Source organism: Anarrhichthys ocellatus, unplaced genomic scaffold, assembly GCF_004355925.1.
Source record: "Anarrhichthys ocellatus isolate YVR2014 unplaced genomic scaffold, GSC_Weel_1.0 scaffold28, whole genome shotgun sequence".
Classification (NCBI taxonomy): domain Eukaryota; kingdom Metazoa; phylum Chordata; class Actinopteri; order Perciformes; family Anarhichadidae; genus Anarrhichthys; species Anarrhichthys ocellatus.
The window spans coordinates 1,079,040-1,092,821 of record NW_022280058.1 but is presented as its reverse complement, the minus strand read 5'-3'; the positions used below and the strand labels follow the sequence as shown (position 1 = coordinate 1,092,821).

At 44.1% G+C, this 13,782-nt stretch overlaps 2 protein-coding genes across 3 annotated transcripts in view; both read left to right on the top strand.

Annotated features, from left to right (window-relative positions):
- Positions 1 to 1,908: 1,908 nt before the first annotated feature.
- Positions 1,909 to 8,459, top strand: LOC116392088 (retinol dehydrogenase 8). Its single transcript, XM_031863238.1, has 7 exons — positions 1,909 to 1,948; positions 2,489 to 2,659; positions 6,146 to 6,307; positions 6,414 to 6,593; positions 6,715 to 6,808; positions 7,249 to 7,432; positions 7,547 to 8,459. The coding sequence occupies exons 2-7, from the start codon at positions 2,554 to 2,556 to the stop codon at positions 7,772 to 7,774; spliced, it is 954 nt and encodes a 317-aa protein (XP_031719098.1). The 5' UTR covers positions 1,909 to 1,948; positions 2,489 to 2,553; the 3' UTR covers positions 7,775 to 8,459.
- An 899-nt stretch (positions 8,460 to 9,358) lies between these two features.
- Positions 9,359 to 13,782, top strand: part of palb2 (partner and localizer of BRCA2) — a 7,412-nt gene continuing 2,988 nt past the window's right edge. The window contains exons 1-6 of one of the 2 annotated variants that reach the window (XM_031863167.1): positions 9,359 to 9,400; positions 9,684 to 9,774; positions 9,886 to 9,945; positions 10,040 to 10,217; positions 10,581 to 11,993; positions 12,144 to 13,558. In XM_031863167.1, coding sequence (XP_031719027.1) covers positions 9,375 to 9,400; positions 9,684 to 9,774; positions 9,886 to 9,945; positions 10,040 to 10,217; positions 10,581 to 11,993; positions 12,144 to 13,558 — 3,183 coding nt within the window. In that variant the 5' untranslated portion in view covers positions 9,359 to 9,374. Of the gene's footprint in view, positions 9,477 to 9,683; positions 9,775 to 9,885; positions 9,946 to 10,039; positions 10,218 to 10,580; positions 11,994 to 12,143; positions 13,559 to 13,782 lie in introns of both variants that reach the window. The other variant, XM_031863168.1, reaches the window with a different exon arrangement.

Sequence of the window (13,782 nt, the reverse complement as noted above, 5' to 3'; positions counted from 1 at the left end):
TCTTCTCTCTCTCTCTCTCTCTCTCTCTCTCTCTCTCTCTCTCTCTCTCTCTCTCTCTCTCCTCCGGGATGACCCCTCCCTCCCCTGGTTGGGGCACGCGGAGCTGTGCAGAAACATAGTTTTCGCGCGTCATTATTTGCCTATTGTCTGAGTGATTTAAGGGACTTTGTTTTTTTGTCTCTATCTATATGTCTCTCGCACGCACGTGCGCACCTGCACATAGGCTACACATTATAACGCTGGCACACACAGATACATGCTCGTGCACATGTTCAAAAAAATCGTCAATGTTCGAATATGAACCTGTCAGCAAAGTTTCTCTCTAGAAACAAATACAAAACATCCATATGAACAAAGAAATTAAATGTTCTGATCTATAACTCTCTACAAGCAGGCACACACACACACACACACACACACACACACACACACACAAAGCATGCTGAGACAGGACAACGGTGCTGCCCAAATAATAGAAAATTCCAAATTCCAGTGCCTGTCTGTCTTTGCCCACTCTCTTTAAAACACACAAACGCCATATTCTTGCTATAGGCACAACACACAAAAACAAGAAAAAAACAACCAAATGTGCTTCCTGCCTTCTACATAAAGAGGTTGTCATACTTTCACTCTGATGTGGAAAAGTCAAAAGAAAGCAGCAGCTCATTGGGAGGTATCAGAAACGTTTTATGAGTTTATAGGGAGACGTTTATAGGGTGAAAGAGGCTGACAGGATGGGAGCTCAGTGCATGCACACACATGCACACATGAATACCAGCCTCAGGTCTCTCCTGCTCTGCTTCAGCCTCCGCTTTACATTAGTCTGTACCGTCTGAGAAGACTATACCTTATTATACTTTAGTATTTAGATCACTAGTGGACGGACATATGAGCAGGTGACTCAGGACCAAAATGTACAGGATATTGGAGCAAATTAAGCACATGTATGTTGTCACGGGGCATGGTGAGGACTCAAACGCAGACAGTCAGCTGTAGTGAAAAAAGGTTTTAATGATCACCAAAAACAAACAGGGAATCCAGGGACAAGACAAAAGACGAGGGGGGAAATCCGGCAGGAAAAGGCAGAACAGGCAGACTGGAAACCCGGGAACAGGACGAGCAAACCGGGCGGGTAGGTAGGAAAACAAACAATGATCTGGCAGTGTGTGTGTGTGTGTGTGCGGCAGGGGTTTAAATAGTGAAGGAGGCAGAGTGAGCAGGTGAGAGTAATGAGCTGATGAGGTGAGTGTGACTGGCAGGTGCACTAAATGAACTGATTAGGAGAGTGAGGAGCTACAGAAAGAAACAAAGACACAGAACACACAGGGCAAAGCCTGATCGTGACAGTATGTAATCAGTTTCTTGAAAGGATTGTCTAAAATGAAAGAAAATAGAAAATGTGCCAAAAACTGTAAAAACAGTCTTGGCCCTTTTGAATTGTGTATTGATAACTGACACGCTATTATACAGTATGTGCACATAAAGGAGAAAGCTGGATTAAGGTTTTTAGTTCACCTCACAGTAAAGAAATATATAATACTTAATAATAATAATTAATTCATGAATTGTAATTAATTAACAAATAATTATTGGGACTACTTGCAGCAGTATTTTGTAAAAAGTGTCGTCTATTTGTGAAGGTGAGACCAAAAGCACGAGAGCTTTCCCTCTAACTAAAGAACAGAAGCATGTTTTTGTGAAGGTGCTGCGGAGAAACACTTGGTGCATTCTACAGGTGGTGAAATGTAGATTACATGTTTGAAGACAAAGATACTGTAAATGTAATGTGCAATTAGAGGTTCGTGTTTTGGTAACAGTGCTGTTTTGGTAACAGATGTAAAGTGCTTGCAGGCAGTTACCTTTTGAAGAAGAAGAAGAAGAAGAAGAAGAAGAAGAAGAAGAATATAGATTCCAGGCATATTTCCAAACGCCCTTCCTCCTGCTTAAGGTATGTTGTCTTATACGTTTGACTGGCAGCTACCCTCTTGTGTTCGTGTGTGTGTGCAAGAGTACCTGTGTGTAATATACTGGTCATAATTACAACTTTTCACTAACTCTGCCAATAATAAGCAAAAAAAGAAAAATTCAGGCATCATCACGTATAATGGAGCCCGATTTGTTTTGTCTTTAGATAAGAGAAGAAGTCTTTCCATTCTTAGAGTTGCAATAGACCGATTTGAAGAGTCTTCATATTGACCACTAGGGGGCGCCAAATATCTTTGCCGAGTGGAGGCTGGCTTTTACATATTGATAGCATTTCAAATTGGTGTTTAGCAACTAGTTCTTCACACTGTTGGTCAGAAGAAACACACCACAGACAGTCAGAAGGTTTATCAAGTTTGAGACAATGTCGTGTAAATTTTCCCATCATGTAATAAAATAAAGAAGTTGGACTTGACTCCCACAGGAAAGATAATCTCACTCATGTTGCACTACATGTGACTCTCTCTGTCTCTCTTATCCTCTTACGGCGGCTCTCATCCCGCAGAGCTGCTGGTCTGCTGGTAAAACAGTAGCCCAGTGTGACAGCGAAGCAGAGAGGCAGCAGCAGCCATGGCGAGTCCCGGGCAGAAAGTGGTGCTGATCACCGGCTGCTCCTCCGGCATCGGCCTGAGGATGGCCGTGATGCTGGCCAAGGATGAGCAGAAGCGCTATCACGGTAGGTGCACTGTGTGTGTGTGTGTGTGTGTGTGAGAGAGAGAGAGAGAGAGAGAGAGAGAGAGAGAGAGAGAGAGCATAATTTAATAAGAAAAATTGTTATATAATAAACAAATACATTGTTTAATAAAATAATACATTTCTAATAAAATGTTATAACCTATAATAAACTCTCTGTCACTATCACTCCTCTTCTTCCTCTGCACTGTTTACACATGTAAGATGCTTACATCATGAGCGCAGTGCACATAGGACATATTAGTCCACATGATTATGTAGATTAAAGCCACTGTTTCTACAGAGGAGTGATCTCCATCTGAAGCTGACTGAGAAGCTGTTTGAGGCGTTTTAAATGAAAAAAAAGAACTAAATATGAACCACGAGAGAGAAAATGAGCTCGTAGAAAGTGATTTATCTAGAAAATGAACTGGAGAATTGATAAATGGAGCAAATTGAAGGCTGTGTACCGAACCCTGAGTCCTCAGGCTTCAGTACTTCCTCTCCCCACAAGGAGGTCAGAGGTCACAGTCAACTTTCTGTGGTTCAGATGCAAAAACTAAATGATTTATGGACTTCATATAGTAGAGGCCATCATATTTAGCCTACCAAAAAGGTTTGTATCATATTGACAGCACTAGGTGTCTTATTTTTGCTTTTATTGTTGTTATCAGATACTTTTCACATCATTTTCATAGGAAAAGTTGCATCCTACATACATCAAAGTTATGTATAGCTATATGTTTTTAAATCTGCATAACCTCTGCAGCCATAGCGTGAGACTGGAAGGTTGTGGATTTTATGTTTGGTTTAGGAGAATCTACCTATAGATGCTAATAGAGTTACGGAGGTTTCTAGACTACAAACTGCAATCACTTGATCAGGTTGTGTCACTACGGTCTGGAAAACAGATTGAAAGAACATTGGAATACAGTTTGTCAAGTTTTACAACAGAGAAATTAAGACAATGCAGCATCGGACCATTTCTAAACCAAACTGAATAGGCTCTTCCCACTGCTCATCTGTTACAACCAAACCCCAAATCCTCCTCTGGCCAAATAGATTTAAGGTACAAAGTCTGATGTTTAATATAAAGATATTACACTGCTTTATATAAATTGCATTCCTTCAGTATATTATAATAACACTTCTGTGTCCTAAAATTTATTAAATAATAAGGATGTAGTCAGGAGCCATATCAGGTGAATACGGGATTCTTTTTTTCATTTTGAGATCTTTTCGGGTTTTTTTTTTTTATCTTCTTTCCTTTTTATTTTTAACTCAATTTGTCAGTTCCGGTGTGTTTTTTTCCTATTGTTCCAGGAATCTATTGGTTTCCATTCCATTTTCATACTGTATTTAACTTTATTTATGTGTTATATTATTGTTGTGAGGTAAAGACTGCAGAATTGTCTAATCAATCTGCACTTATACTGCATTACCATGCAATTATTATGTAAAACTGACACACAAAAATATCTGATTGAAAAAATCTCATTGATTTTCATGCCGGAAATTAATTTAAAAAACTTGTTACCATGCATTTAGAAATAACAAAAAACCTGTTTAAGTAGACATCATTTCATGTTAATGTTAAATTAAATTATCTGGATCAAGTAAAAGCTCCCAGCTCACTCAGCCTCCCTCCTGCTACACACAGTCATGTCCCTGATCCCAGCTTAACCTTTAGACACTCTCTGGAAACGTGTAATACCAGACAATAACCAAAGCCCCGCTGCAGCACGGCTTAGGCCACTTATGGCTCTGCTCGCTGAGCTCCATTGTGGATAACAGGCTGGGGAGGGTTATTCCTGGAGGAGGCAGGTGCATCATCACAGCAGGACGCTAATGCTGACATGTAAACTGGAGCAACGCGTCTATATTAAGGCTAATTAAGGTTATATTTTTACTACAATGACTATCTTTAGCAGTAGCTTTGCTATTACTGCGTTCAGTTGTTCGGAAAGTTAGCTCAGGAAAAAGAAAATAGCCCACGAGTGGAGTCAGGAAAGGGATGTGTGTGAACACTTTCCTTTGTGTGTGTGTGTGTGTGTGTGTGTGTGTGTGTGTGTGTACTTTACCCTCCATTCTCTCCCATCACCCCACGTCTCTGACAATATTCTCCCAGCTCTTCATGACCTTTCCTTCTCTTCTCTCCGTTCACTCCTATGACAGGAATCATGCACAACGACGAGATCACTCAGTCTGGAGATTATCTCCTAAAAACTCTCCACACATGTGCGCACACAGACAGAACATGCACTGATGCTGCACAGGAACATGTAGTATACACTGGAGTCCACTCATACACGATGTTTACCTGTGTATCTTGCGTATATCTGGCCTCGCATGCAGCCGATGAACTCGGTTTGACTCTCCAGACGGTGATACATTGTTTTTGTAACCTCACCCACCTGGGCAGGTTGACGAATCACATTCCTCTTTACAGCAGCAGCCTGAAGGCCTGGTGCTGAGGGAGCGTTACATCCATTCACAAACGCACACTTGGAAGCTGCTCATGCAAATAAAAAGAGATTAATTATACACAGGGCTATTGGCAAACAGCAATGATGAGAAATGGCATTACCAAAATCTAATTAGGATTGGAACATTTAAATCTTTGCCGTTTGAAGTCGGCGTGGAGGTGCTTCTCTTTTCATCTAAGCTGCCAACGGAAACACCACAAGTCACGGCACGGAAGTAAAACAAGTTTGTGTGTTTTATCTGAACGTTTTCTATTATCGTTCATGTTTTCACAGACATAACTTAAACAAGACTAAGAGTCCAGAGCCATGCTCTGTGAAGCTGTACTAAAGCACAGCAGTGCGTCGGTCTATGAGCTCACCGCACAATGTCAACATGCTGATGTTTAACAGGGACAATGTTGACCTTGTTCACCACCTTAGTTTAGTGTGTTTACGCAAGAAAAATATAGAGATGGAAAACACGTTTTTGCTCAATTGTTGCTTTTTTCTTTTCTTTCCACAATGTGTTTATTGGTTTTCACTTAGTGATGACAATAGTCATTTCTCATGGCGGTGTTGTAGCAGATCAAAATAAGCATGAGTACAAATCACAAGTGCACTATGCATCCATAAAAAGTAAAATAAAAATATGTATAAAAATATAATACAATATTAAATGGAAATATGTAATTAAATATAACAAGAAATAAATAAGTAGAAAAGTGAATGAATAAATAAGCAAACAAAAAAGAAAGAAAACACAAACACCATGTTTTTCTCTGTTGGTGCTGTATCACATTCAAGATTTCATTCTTATGAACAACTATACTATACGATACTTTTCTAAACCAACTGGATACAGTACCTATTGATTATTGTGCTGGACAATAAAATATGAACACCTCAGCATCCTAAAACAAATGTCATCTTAGTTTATATGAAGAGGTCTACAAATATTACTAGTAGACAATACATGTGTTTTGAACAATCTCTTCTGTCCCTCCCTTTGTTCCACCTGTTCATAGTGATAGCAACGATGCGTGACCTGAAGCGTAAAGATAAACTGGTGGAAGCAGCCGGGGACACGTACGGGAAAACTCTGTCTCTGGCTGTGCTGGACGTCTGCACCGACGAGTCCGTCAAACAGTGTATTAACGGCATCAAAGACCGACACGTGGACGTCCTCAGTGAGTGAAATGCATCCTCCTCGTGTTGCGTTTGCTATGCTGCCCCAAAGTGATGTTCAATACTTCAAATGCTTCCTCTCTGCGCCCTTCTTCTTCTCCCCGCCAGTCAACAACGCGGGTATCGGCCTCGTGGGTCCGATAGAGAGCATCCCCATTGAGGAGATGAAGAAAGTGTTCGAGACCAATTTCTTCGGGGTGATCCGCATGATCAAGGAGGTGATGCCTGACATGAAGAGGAGGAAGGGGGGACACATCATCGTGGTCAGCAGTGTGATGGGACTGCAAGGTTAGCAGACAGACGGGATAATGGAGCGTCTTTACAAAACAATGAACAAGAAGAGCGTGTCTGTTGAACTGTTCATGTGTGTCTGAGAGTGAACATTTAAACATCTGCTGTGTTTCTAAAGGTGTGGTGTTCAATGACGTGTATGCAGCCTCCAAGTTTGCCATGGAGGGCTTCTGTGAGTGTTTGGCCGTGCAGCTGTTGAAGTTTAATGTCACGTGAGTGCCACCGATGCTTCTTTTCATCATCAATAACAAACCAGTAACATAGGAACATTGAGATAGCATGTTAGCATCTGCTATTAGGCACTGAACACAAAGTAGAGCTGAGGCTGATGGAGATGTCATTAGCTTAGCATTTACAGTATAGGGGGTCATAAATTAAAAGTATCGGACACATTTTAGTTTTAGCTCGATGATTGCGCTGGATGAAGCATGAAACGCTCTTCTATAGCTATAACCTACAAAGAAATTGGGCATTTTTATTTGGTAAATTATCTTAAACTATACATCTTTTACCAACCGCTGTCTTTAAGCCCACACAGTACAGTTGCAAACCCTTAAATTCTTTGTGCCCAAATTAATTTCAAGGGCCTAATGGGGGAAAAACGTAGTCAATTTGTTTCAATTTCTCTCTCTCTTTCTCTCTCTGTCCTCAGGTTGTCAATGATCGAGCCGGGCCCGGTGCACACTGAATTTGAGGCAAAGATGATTCAGGACGTGACGCAGAAGGAGTACCCTGGAGCCGATGCTGATACGGTGCATTACTTCAAGAACGTCTATCTTCCTTCTTCTGTGGACATCTTTGAGACCCTGGGACAAACGCCTGATGACATCGCCAAAGTAGGTTCTGTGTCTAAGCCTAAGCCTCACTGTGCCACATCTGTCCGTCTCCATCTGGGATTAATCCTGTCGTTTTTATTGTTGATTTTTTGTCCATCCTTTAATTCTCTGCAGTGCACAAAGAAGGTGATTGAAGCAAGCAGCCCGCGTTTCCGTAATCTGACCAACCCTTTGTACACGCCCATCGTAGCGCTGAAATACGCTGATGAAACCGGAGGCCTGTCTGTCCATGCCTTCTACCACATGCTCTTCAACCTGGGTCCTCTAATGCACGTCAGCATGACCGCCATGAAGTACCTCACCTGTGGATGTCTAAGGAGCAGGACAGTTACACCAAACTAGAAACTTACGTCTTGTACACCAATGTGTGCAACAGACCACAATAAAGACCACTCACTACCTCGGCTTAGGATGTCAGAGGAAGAAAATGAATACATGCATACATGAACATCTTTTGTGACCGTCCACATTTCCCACTGTGGTCTGTTTTGTAATGAACAGTCTTTGTACTATATTTTCTGCAAAGAAAAATCGTAGCTTATGGATGTATAGATACCTCACAGTCCAGCGGAATGCTAATACAACAGTTTATCAAACTGTTTTAGCCTACAAAGAGTGCCAAATGAGTAGGGTTTGCACTTATGAGACAACATATAGTCTGATCTTAACCAGTCCCAAGCCACTTCACATTTCAGACTGTTTGAAACTCTAGTCTACATCTTGTTTATTAGGAGCCTATGTATTTGCCTATGTATTTGCATATATGTAAATATTTTTCAAATTCTGTCAATGTATTGAAGAAACAGTTTTGGCATTAAAATTTGTCATTTATACCTTCCAGGAGTTGTATTAGTGCTTCTGATAGTGTTTTCAGCAATTGTGGTTACATACACATCACTCATGATTGTGGTTAATTAGCTATATGTGCATAAGTTTGCTCTGTGTTTTCTGGTAGTGTCTCTGTCATTTCTCACACGTGACAAACACCCACATTTCAGCAAAAATGTCTCTGTAGCTACTTTAGACTGATGGAAAACTCTTTCTTTTTGTGAATAAATGACACTGACATATTCAGGTTTTATAACTAATAAAATATGAATATAATTGTTGCAATTTTGATTAAAGTTGTGCCATTTGTTTAAATAAGATCTACCCAAACTGTATTGTTTTGATTTCATAAGCGGATTTAACGCTTCCATCTACACACATTTAAAGATATTGAAACTTTATTTGGCATTTGCAACGTGAACACGTCATTTGCAAACATGTCAGACACATAAATGATGATAAACATGATGATAAATATCTGGTCTGTAAGGTTTCCTGTGATCATGCAGAGAAGCAAAGTTTGACTAATATTTCACTGACTCGTTAATACATTGTTATTCAATTATGTTAATAACTAGATAGACAGACAGACAGACAGATAGATAGATAGATAGATAGATAGATAGACAGACAGACAGATACTGTATTCATCCCACAAGGGGAAATTAGTTGACTATGGGTCTCATCTTCCCAAAAAGAAATAAAACAGCATAAATGAAAATGTCCACTTAGTGATGTGATTCAAAAGTGTTACTTCAAGAAAATCCATACACAATACCATTTCAGATTTATTTTTTGTTAGTATTTAGCCTTTGAGGCAGACATTGGTGACCTAATGTGGCGTTAACAAGTTTAATGGGTCAATTTGAAGGACACATATCCTCCATCATAAAAAGCAGTTTCCACATGTTTGGGATTCTAAACCATGTACGTTTTATACGTGGAAGTGATACAGGAGTGACATGAATACGAAACTACACTTTCAAGTCATTCATCGAGCAAACTGGACTGATCGAGTCGTCGGAGCTCTACTGCTCTCGCCTGTTTTGAGGCAGTCGCGGGAAATTGAAACTAAATCGATAACCGCCTGATCGAACATCAAAACAAGCTTTCCATGGACACATCATCGGCGGTGCCACTGTGAGTCTGCCCCAAATATACAGCTATAATGTTACGTGGACAAATTGTCATTTCAACGAACCGGGTGCGTTTGTGTGTGAGCAACGTTGCTGTCAACTCCGTTGATTCTGAACGTTAACGGTTAATATCTGTGTGTTTCTCTCAGCTAAGAGCGTAAAGTCTACTAAGTTCGAACGGTTAGCTTTGTAGCTAAGCTAACATGTTATTACCGGCTAACGTTCAACCTTTTGTCGTATTAGTCGCGCGCCATTTAACTTTTAGTCGTGTGTGTTTTTGGATTAAGGCCGTGTGAGCACAATGGAGAACAAAGTGGAGATATAATGCCCTGTGAGGAGCAGCTCAGGACCACACTGCACTGTGATGACAAGAAAAAGGTAACCCTACTGTACATGAAGCTGTACATATATACATATATGTTGAAACAGAGGGCCACAATCAACCTTTAAATCCACTGCTGCTGACATGTTAACATTGTGCCCACTCAGCTCCGTAGGAAGTTGGCACTGTTACAAAGGGAATACCTGAGGACAGCGGAGAGACTACAGGTGAGAGTCACTCTTTGACTTCTGTAAGCCCTGTGTAGACATTATCTGTGTCTTACACACACACACACATACACACACTTTGATCTGCTCACAGCGTGCTGAGCGTCTGGACGCAGTGCGGAGACATGTGAGGAGCAGGATCAGTCAGCAGGACCAGGACCAGAGAGACCCGAAGGTGACATCCAGCTTCTGTCTCAGCCCGTCACCAGTGATACCGAACACCACCAATGGGACGAACCCAAGCGTCGCTCCGTGCCAGGGACACACCGGACGTAAGTCTTAATCAGCTGCAAAGAACAGGTAGTAAATATGTCCCACAGTGCATAACTGCTGAGACAGTTTAATAGAAATATGTGCTGTAAAATATATTTCCCAAAGGTGTAGCTGTGAATATATGTATGTAATAAACGATCATTCAACCCTTTGTGCAATACGGATATAAGTATATAGTTGTTATTGGATGTAAACGTATGTTAATGTCAGTTTTTCCCTCCTCTGTATTATGCAGTTTTGACACATGAATAGCTTCCATGCCTGACCTAAAAAATAATCATATAATGTTGTTGATATTACACTGTAATTACTCTGAGTAGCAGATCATGTTCTGCCTGTTATAACAGTGCATGTTTCACCAGCTCCAGCAGATTGTGGTGCCTCCAGGAGGAGCCAGGTGATCCGGTTCCGGCTCCCCTCTGATGCTGCTTGCCTGGAGACCCTCGATCCCGGCCATGACGCAGCTGGAGGTCACAGACCCAGTACTGCCCTGCGCCTCCGGTCTCGACGCAGCCGCCTGCGCTGGGAAAGGAGGAGCGCCGAGGCCAGCAGGAGCACGGACGACAACAGCGAGGAACGACGGGAGCAGAGTGAAAGGATGGAGACTGCTGGAGCAGAAGGAAGTGAAGACGTAGTCAAAACAGAGGGAACGGAGGTTGCGAATGAGAGCGAGGAGCTGTTTTCTTGTAACGACTCTGAGTCTCCGTCTCTGCTGCTTACAAGCTGGAACACTTGCGGACAAACGGAAACAGGAGATGACAAGGGAAAAGAGAAACAAGGACGACAAGAACTGAGGGGAAAAGACACCGAGCTCACATGTTGGAACGCTGCTGAACACACTGAAGAAAGGGAACAAGAGGGCATCGAAAATGGAACAAGACTGGAGACAGAGGGAGGAGAGGAAGGTGAGAATAGCCGAGCGCAAAGGGATGGAAGGCTGTGTGAAGACAGCAGTAATAAAGATCCTGAAACAAAGGCAGCAGATCAAATAGAAAGTGAAATAAGTCACGTTAACACAGCTGAAATAAAAGAAGACAACAGTGAGCTGGTTGGAGGAGAGCATGATGTAAAAGGTGTTGGTCTCCTGGACTCCTGTACCTTAGTAGAAGGACTACTTTTCCCAGCAGAGTACTACATCCGAACCACTAGACGGATGACACTTTCGCAGAGCCAGCCTGACATGCAGGCCGTCATACTCTCCCAGCTGAGCATGGGACGATGTCGCAGGAGCCGGGGCAGAGGACTGAACAGGCGCGCACACGACCACGAGCGTTCAGATGAACACACTTCAGCAGGTTTGTCCTCACCGACGTCCGTCGGTCCTCGTATGGAATCGCAGTCTGCCGACACATCTGCCGAGCTGAACAGTCGGAGCTCCAGTGAGATTTCGGGTCAAATCGGCACGGATGCTCATTTTTCGCCGACGGTCGCCACTGCTCGTCCAGCAAGAGGTCGGAGGAAGAGAAGAGGGAGGGGCAGAGGGAGACCGCAGACCCCACGAGGCCCTCTTAGTTTAGACACGCATCAACAACTAGGCCTGGGACAAACCTCAGGAGATCTCCAGGTCTCCTCCTCCCCGTCTCTCCGTGGACCCGATGGACCAAAGCCCTGCATCTCTCCGGGAGAAGCTGTCCCGGTGCAGGACGACCCGCAGCCTTCCTCTGGAGTTGATGCAGCTCCGCTTAGCTCCGCCTCCGGACACATGAAGAAGGTCTTTCCCATCTTTCTGAAGAGCAACAATGGGACTAACGGATCCAGACAGATGAGTAGAAGAAGTAAGACTTGTTTTGTCCCTCTCTTGTCATTGTATACTTGTGTGTGAGATAACAGAAATAGGTAGAATAATTCTGAATAAATATATAAATAAAAGAGAGCTCTCTAACTATTCCCTCCAATTCATTTTTCTTTCACTTTCCGTCCTGCAGGTGCAGCAGGCACAGCAGGCTGGCGATCTCTCCTCTTGCCCTTCTCCCCACCCGACCCGACACCTCTGCTTCCTCTGCCGACTCGGTACCCCGGCTCGCTGTTCAACAACCTGGTGAACTTTGACATTCCGCAAGATTTCCATCTCCCCGATGACCAGTTTGCCTCCCTGAAGCTGCGCAAGCTCCGCCAAGTCGCTGTGGATTCAGGGGTTGAACGTTTCACATCGCCGTCCTACAACACGCGCAGGTGCAACCGGCGCTCCGACACTCGCCGCCGCCGCAGCAGCAGCAGTGACCCGGCGATGCCTCCTCCGCTCCCGCTCAGCCTCACGCCCACCATCTCTAATTCGCCCCGTCCCACCGAAGCAAAGCGAGCTGCTGCACAGTCCGCAGATCTGCAGAACGTGTCAATGGAATACAAGCTGATAGAGAAATTGGCAAGCCAGTGCTCGGCTGAGGAGACACCTCAACGAGTTATTACAGAAATCCCCGGAGAGCAGCAGATTGACAGCCTCCACCCGGCGTGTCAGACGCGCACCACCTCAACAGAATCGGTGTCAGCGGTTCATCGTGTCGATCAATACAAAGAACAAGCTACTGTTATTCTGAGTATGGACCACCCCGTCAACACACAGCTTCACTTCGACTTTGCAAACAGACCTGCTGGCAAAGAGAGTGATTATGTTACCGGACCCTCAGACGAACTTCAAGCAAAAGAGTCTTCTGTCATTTCATCAGAAGAGCGAACAGATTGTCCCGGTTTGGTCCACGAGGATCAGAAATCTATTATCAGGACTCTCTCCTATGATTGCCCTCTACAGGAAACCCCCGAGGAGCCTTCTAGCAGCTGCACCGCTGTACAGTTATGTAACGGCAGCGAAGCTCCGGGGGAGTCTCCTGTGAGATTTCCTGCTAAAGATTCAAAGGAATTCTCCGAACCCACCACGAGTCCTCCCACAGACGGATCGGTGGAAAATCTAAATCCCGTGCGCCACGGAGTCCCGTCCCAGCTCCTGTTGAGTCCTCCTCTGGCACCAGCACCCCCACACCTGCCCTCCTCTGTGCTCCTGTCCAGCCCCATGCTGCCATCACTAGGACTCAGCCCCCACCCTCTCCGTGCCGCCCTCCCTCTGAGCTCCTCTCCCTCTGCCCCGGCTCTCACTCTGCCTCCCCCTCACAGCCCGACCACCCGGGCCCTCTCCCCTCCAGCGGACCTCTCTCCTCGTCCGTCGACCCCTCCCGGCCGGCCGACCGCCTCCCCCGCCGGTCAGGTGACGGCTTCGTCCGAGCCGTCGCGTACAGATGATCAGTCCCACGGGGTTGATCCTCCTGACTGCCCGACACACTCCAGCGGCCGGTCGCAGGGATCAGGTGGGCAGGTGGACACAGCGGAGGAACACACACACACACTGAAGGTAAAAGGTTGTACTCAAAAAATATGATTGTGTTTGTATCTGCAGCATCTATAGAGTAAATTAACGTGTGTGTGTGTGTGTGTGTGTGTGTGTGTGTGTGTGTGTGTGTGTGTGTGTGTGTGTGTGTGTGTGTGTGTGTGTGTGTGTGTGTGTGTGTGTGTGTGTGTGTGTGTGTGTGTGTGTGTGTGTGTGTGTGTGTGTGTGTGTGTGTGTGTGTGTGTGTG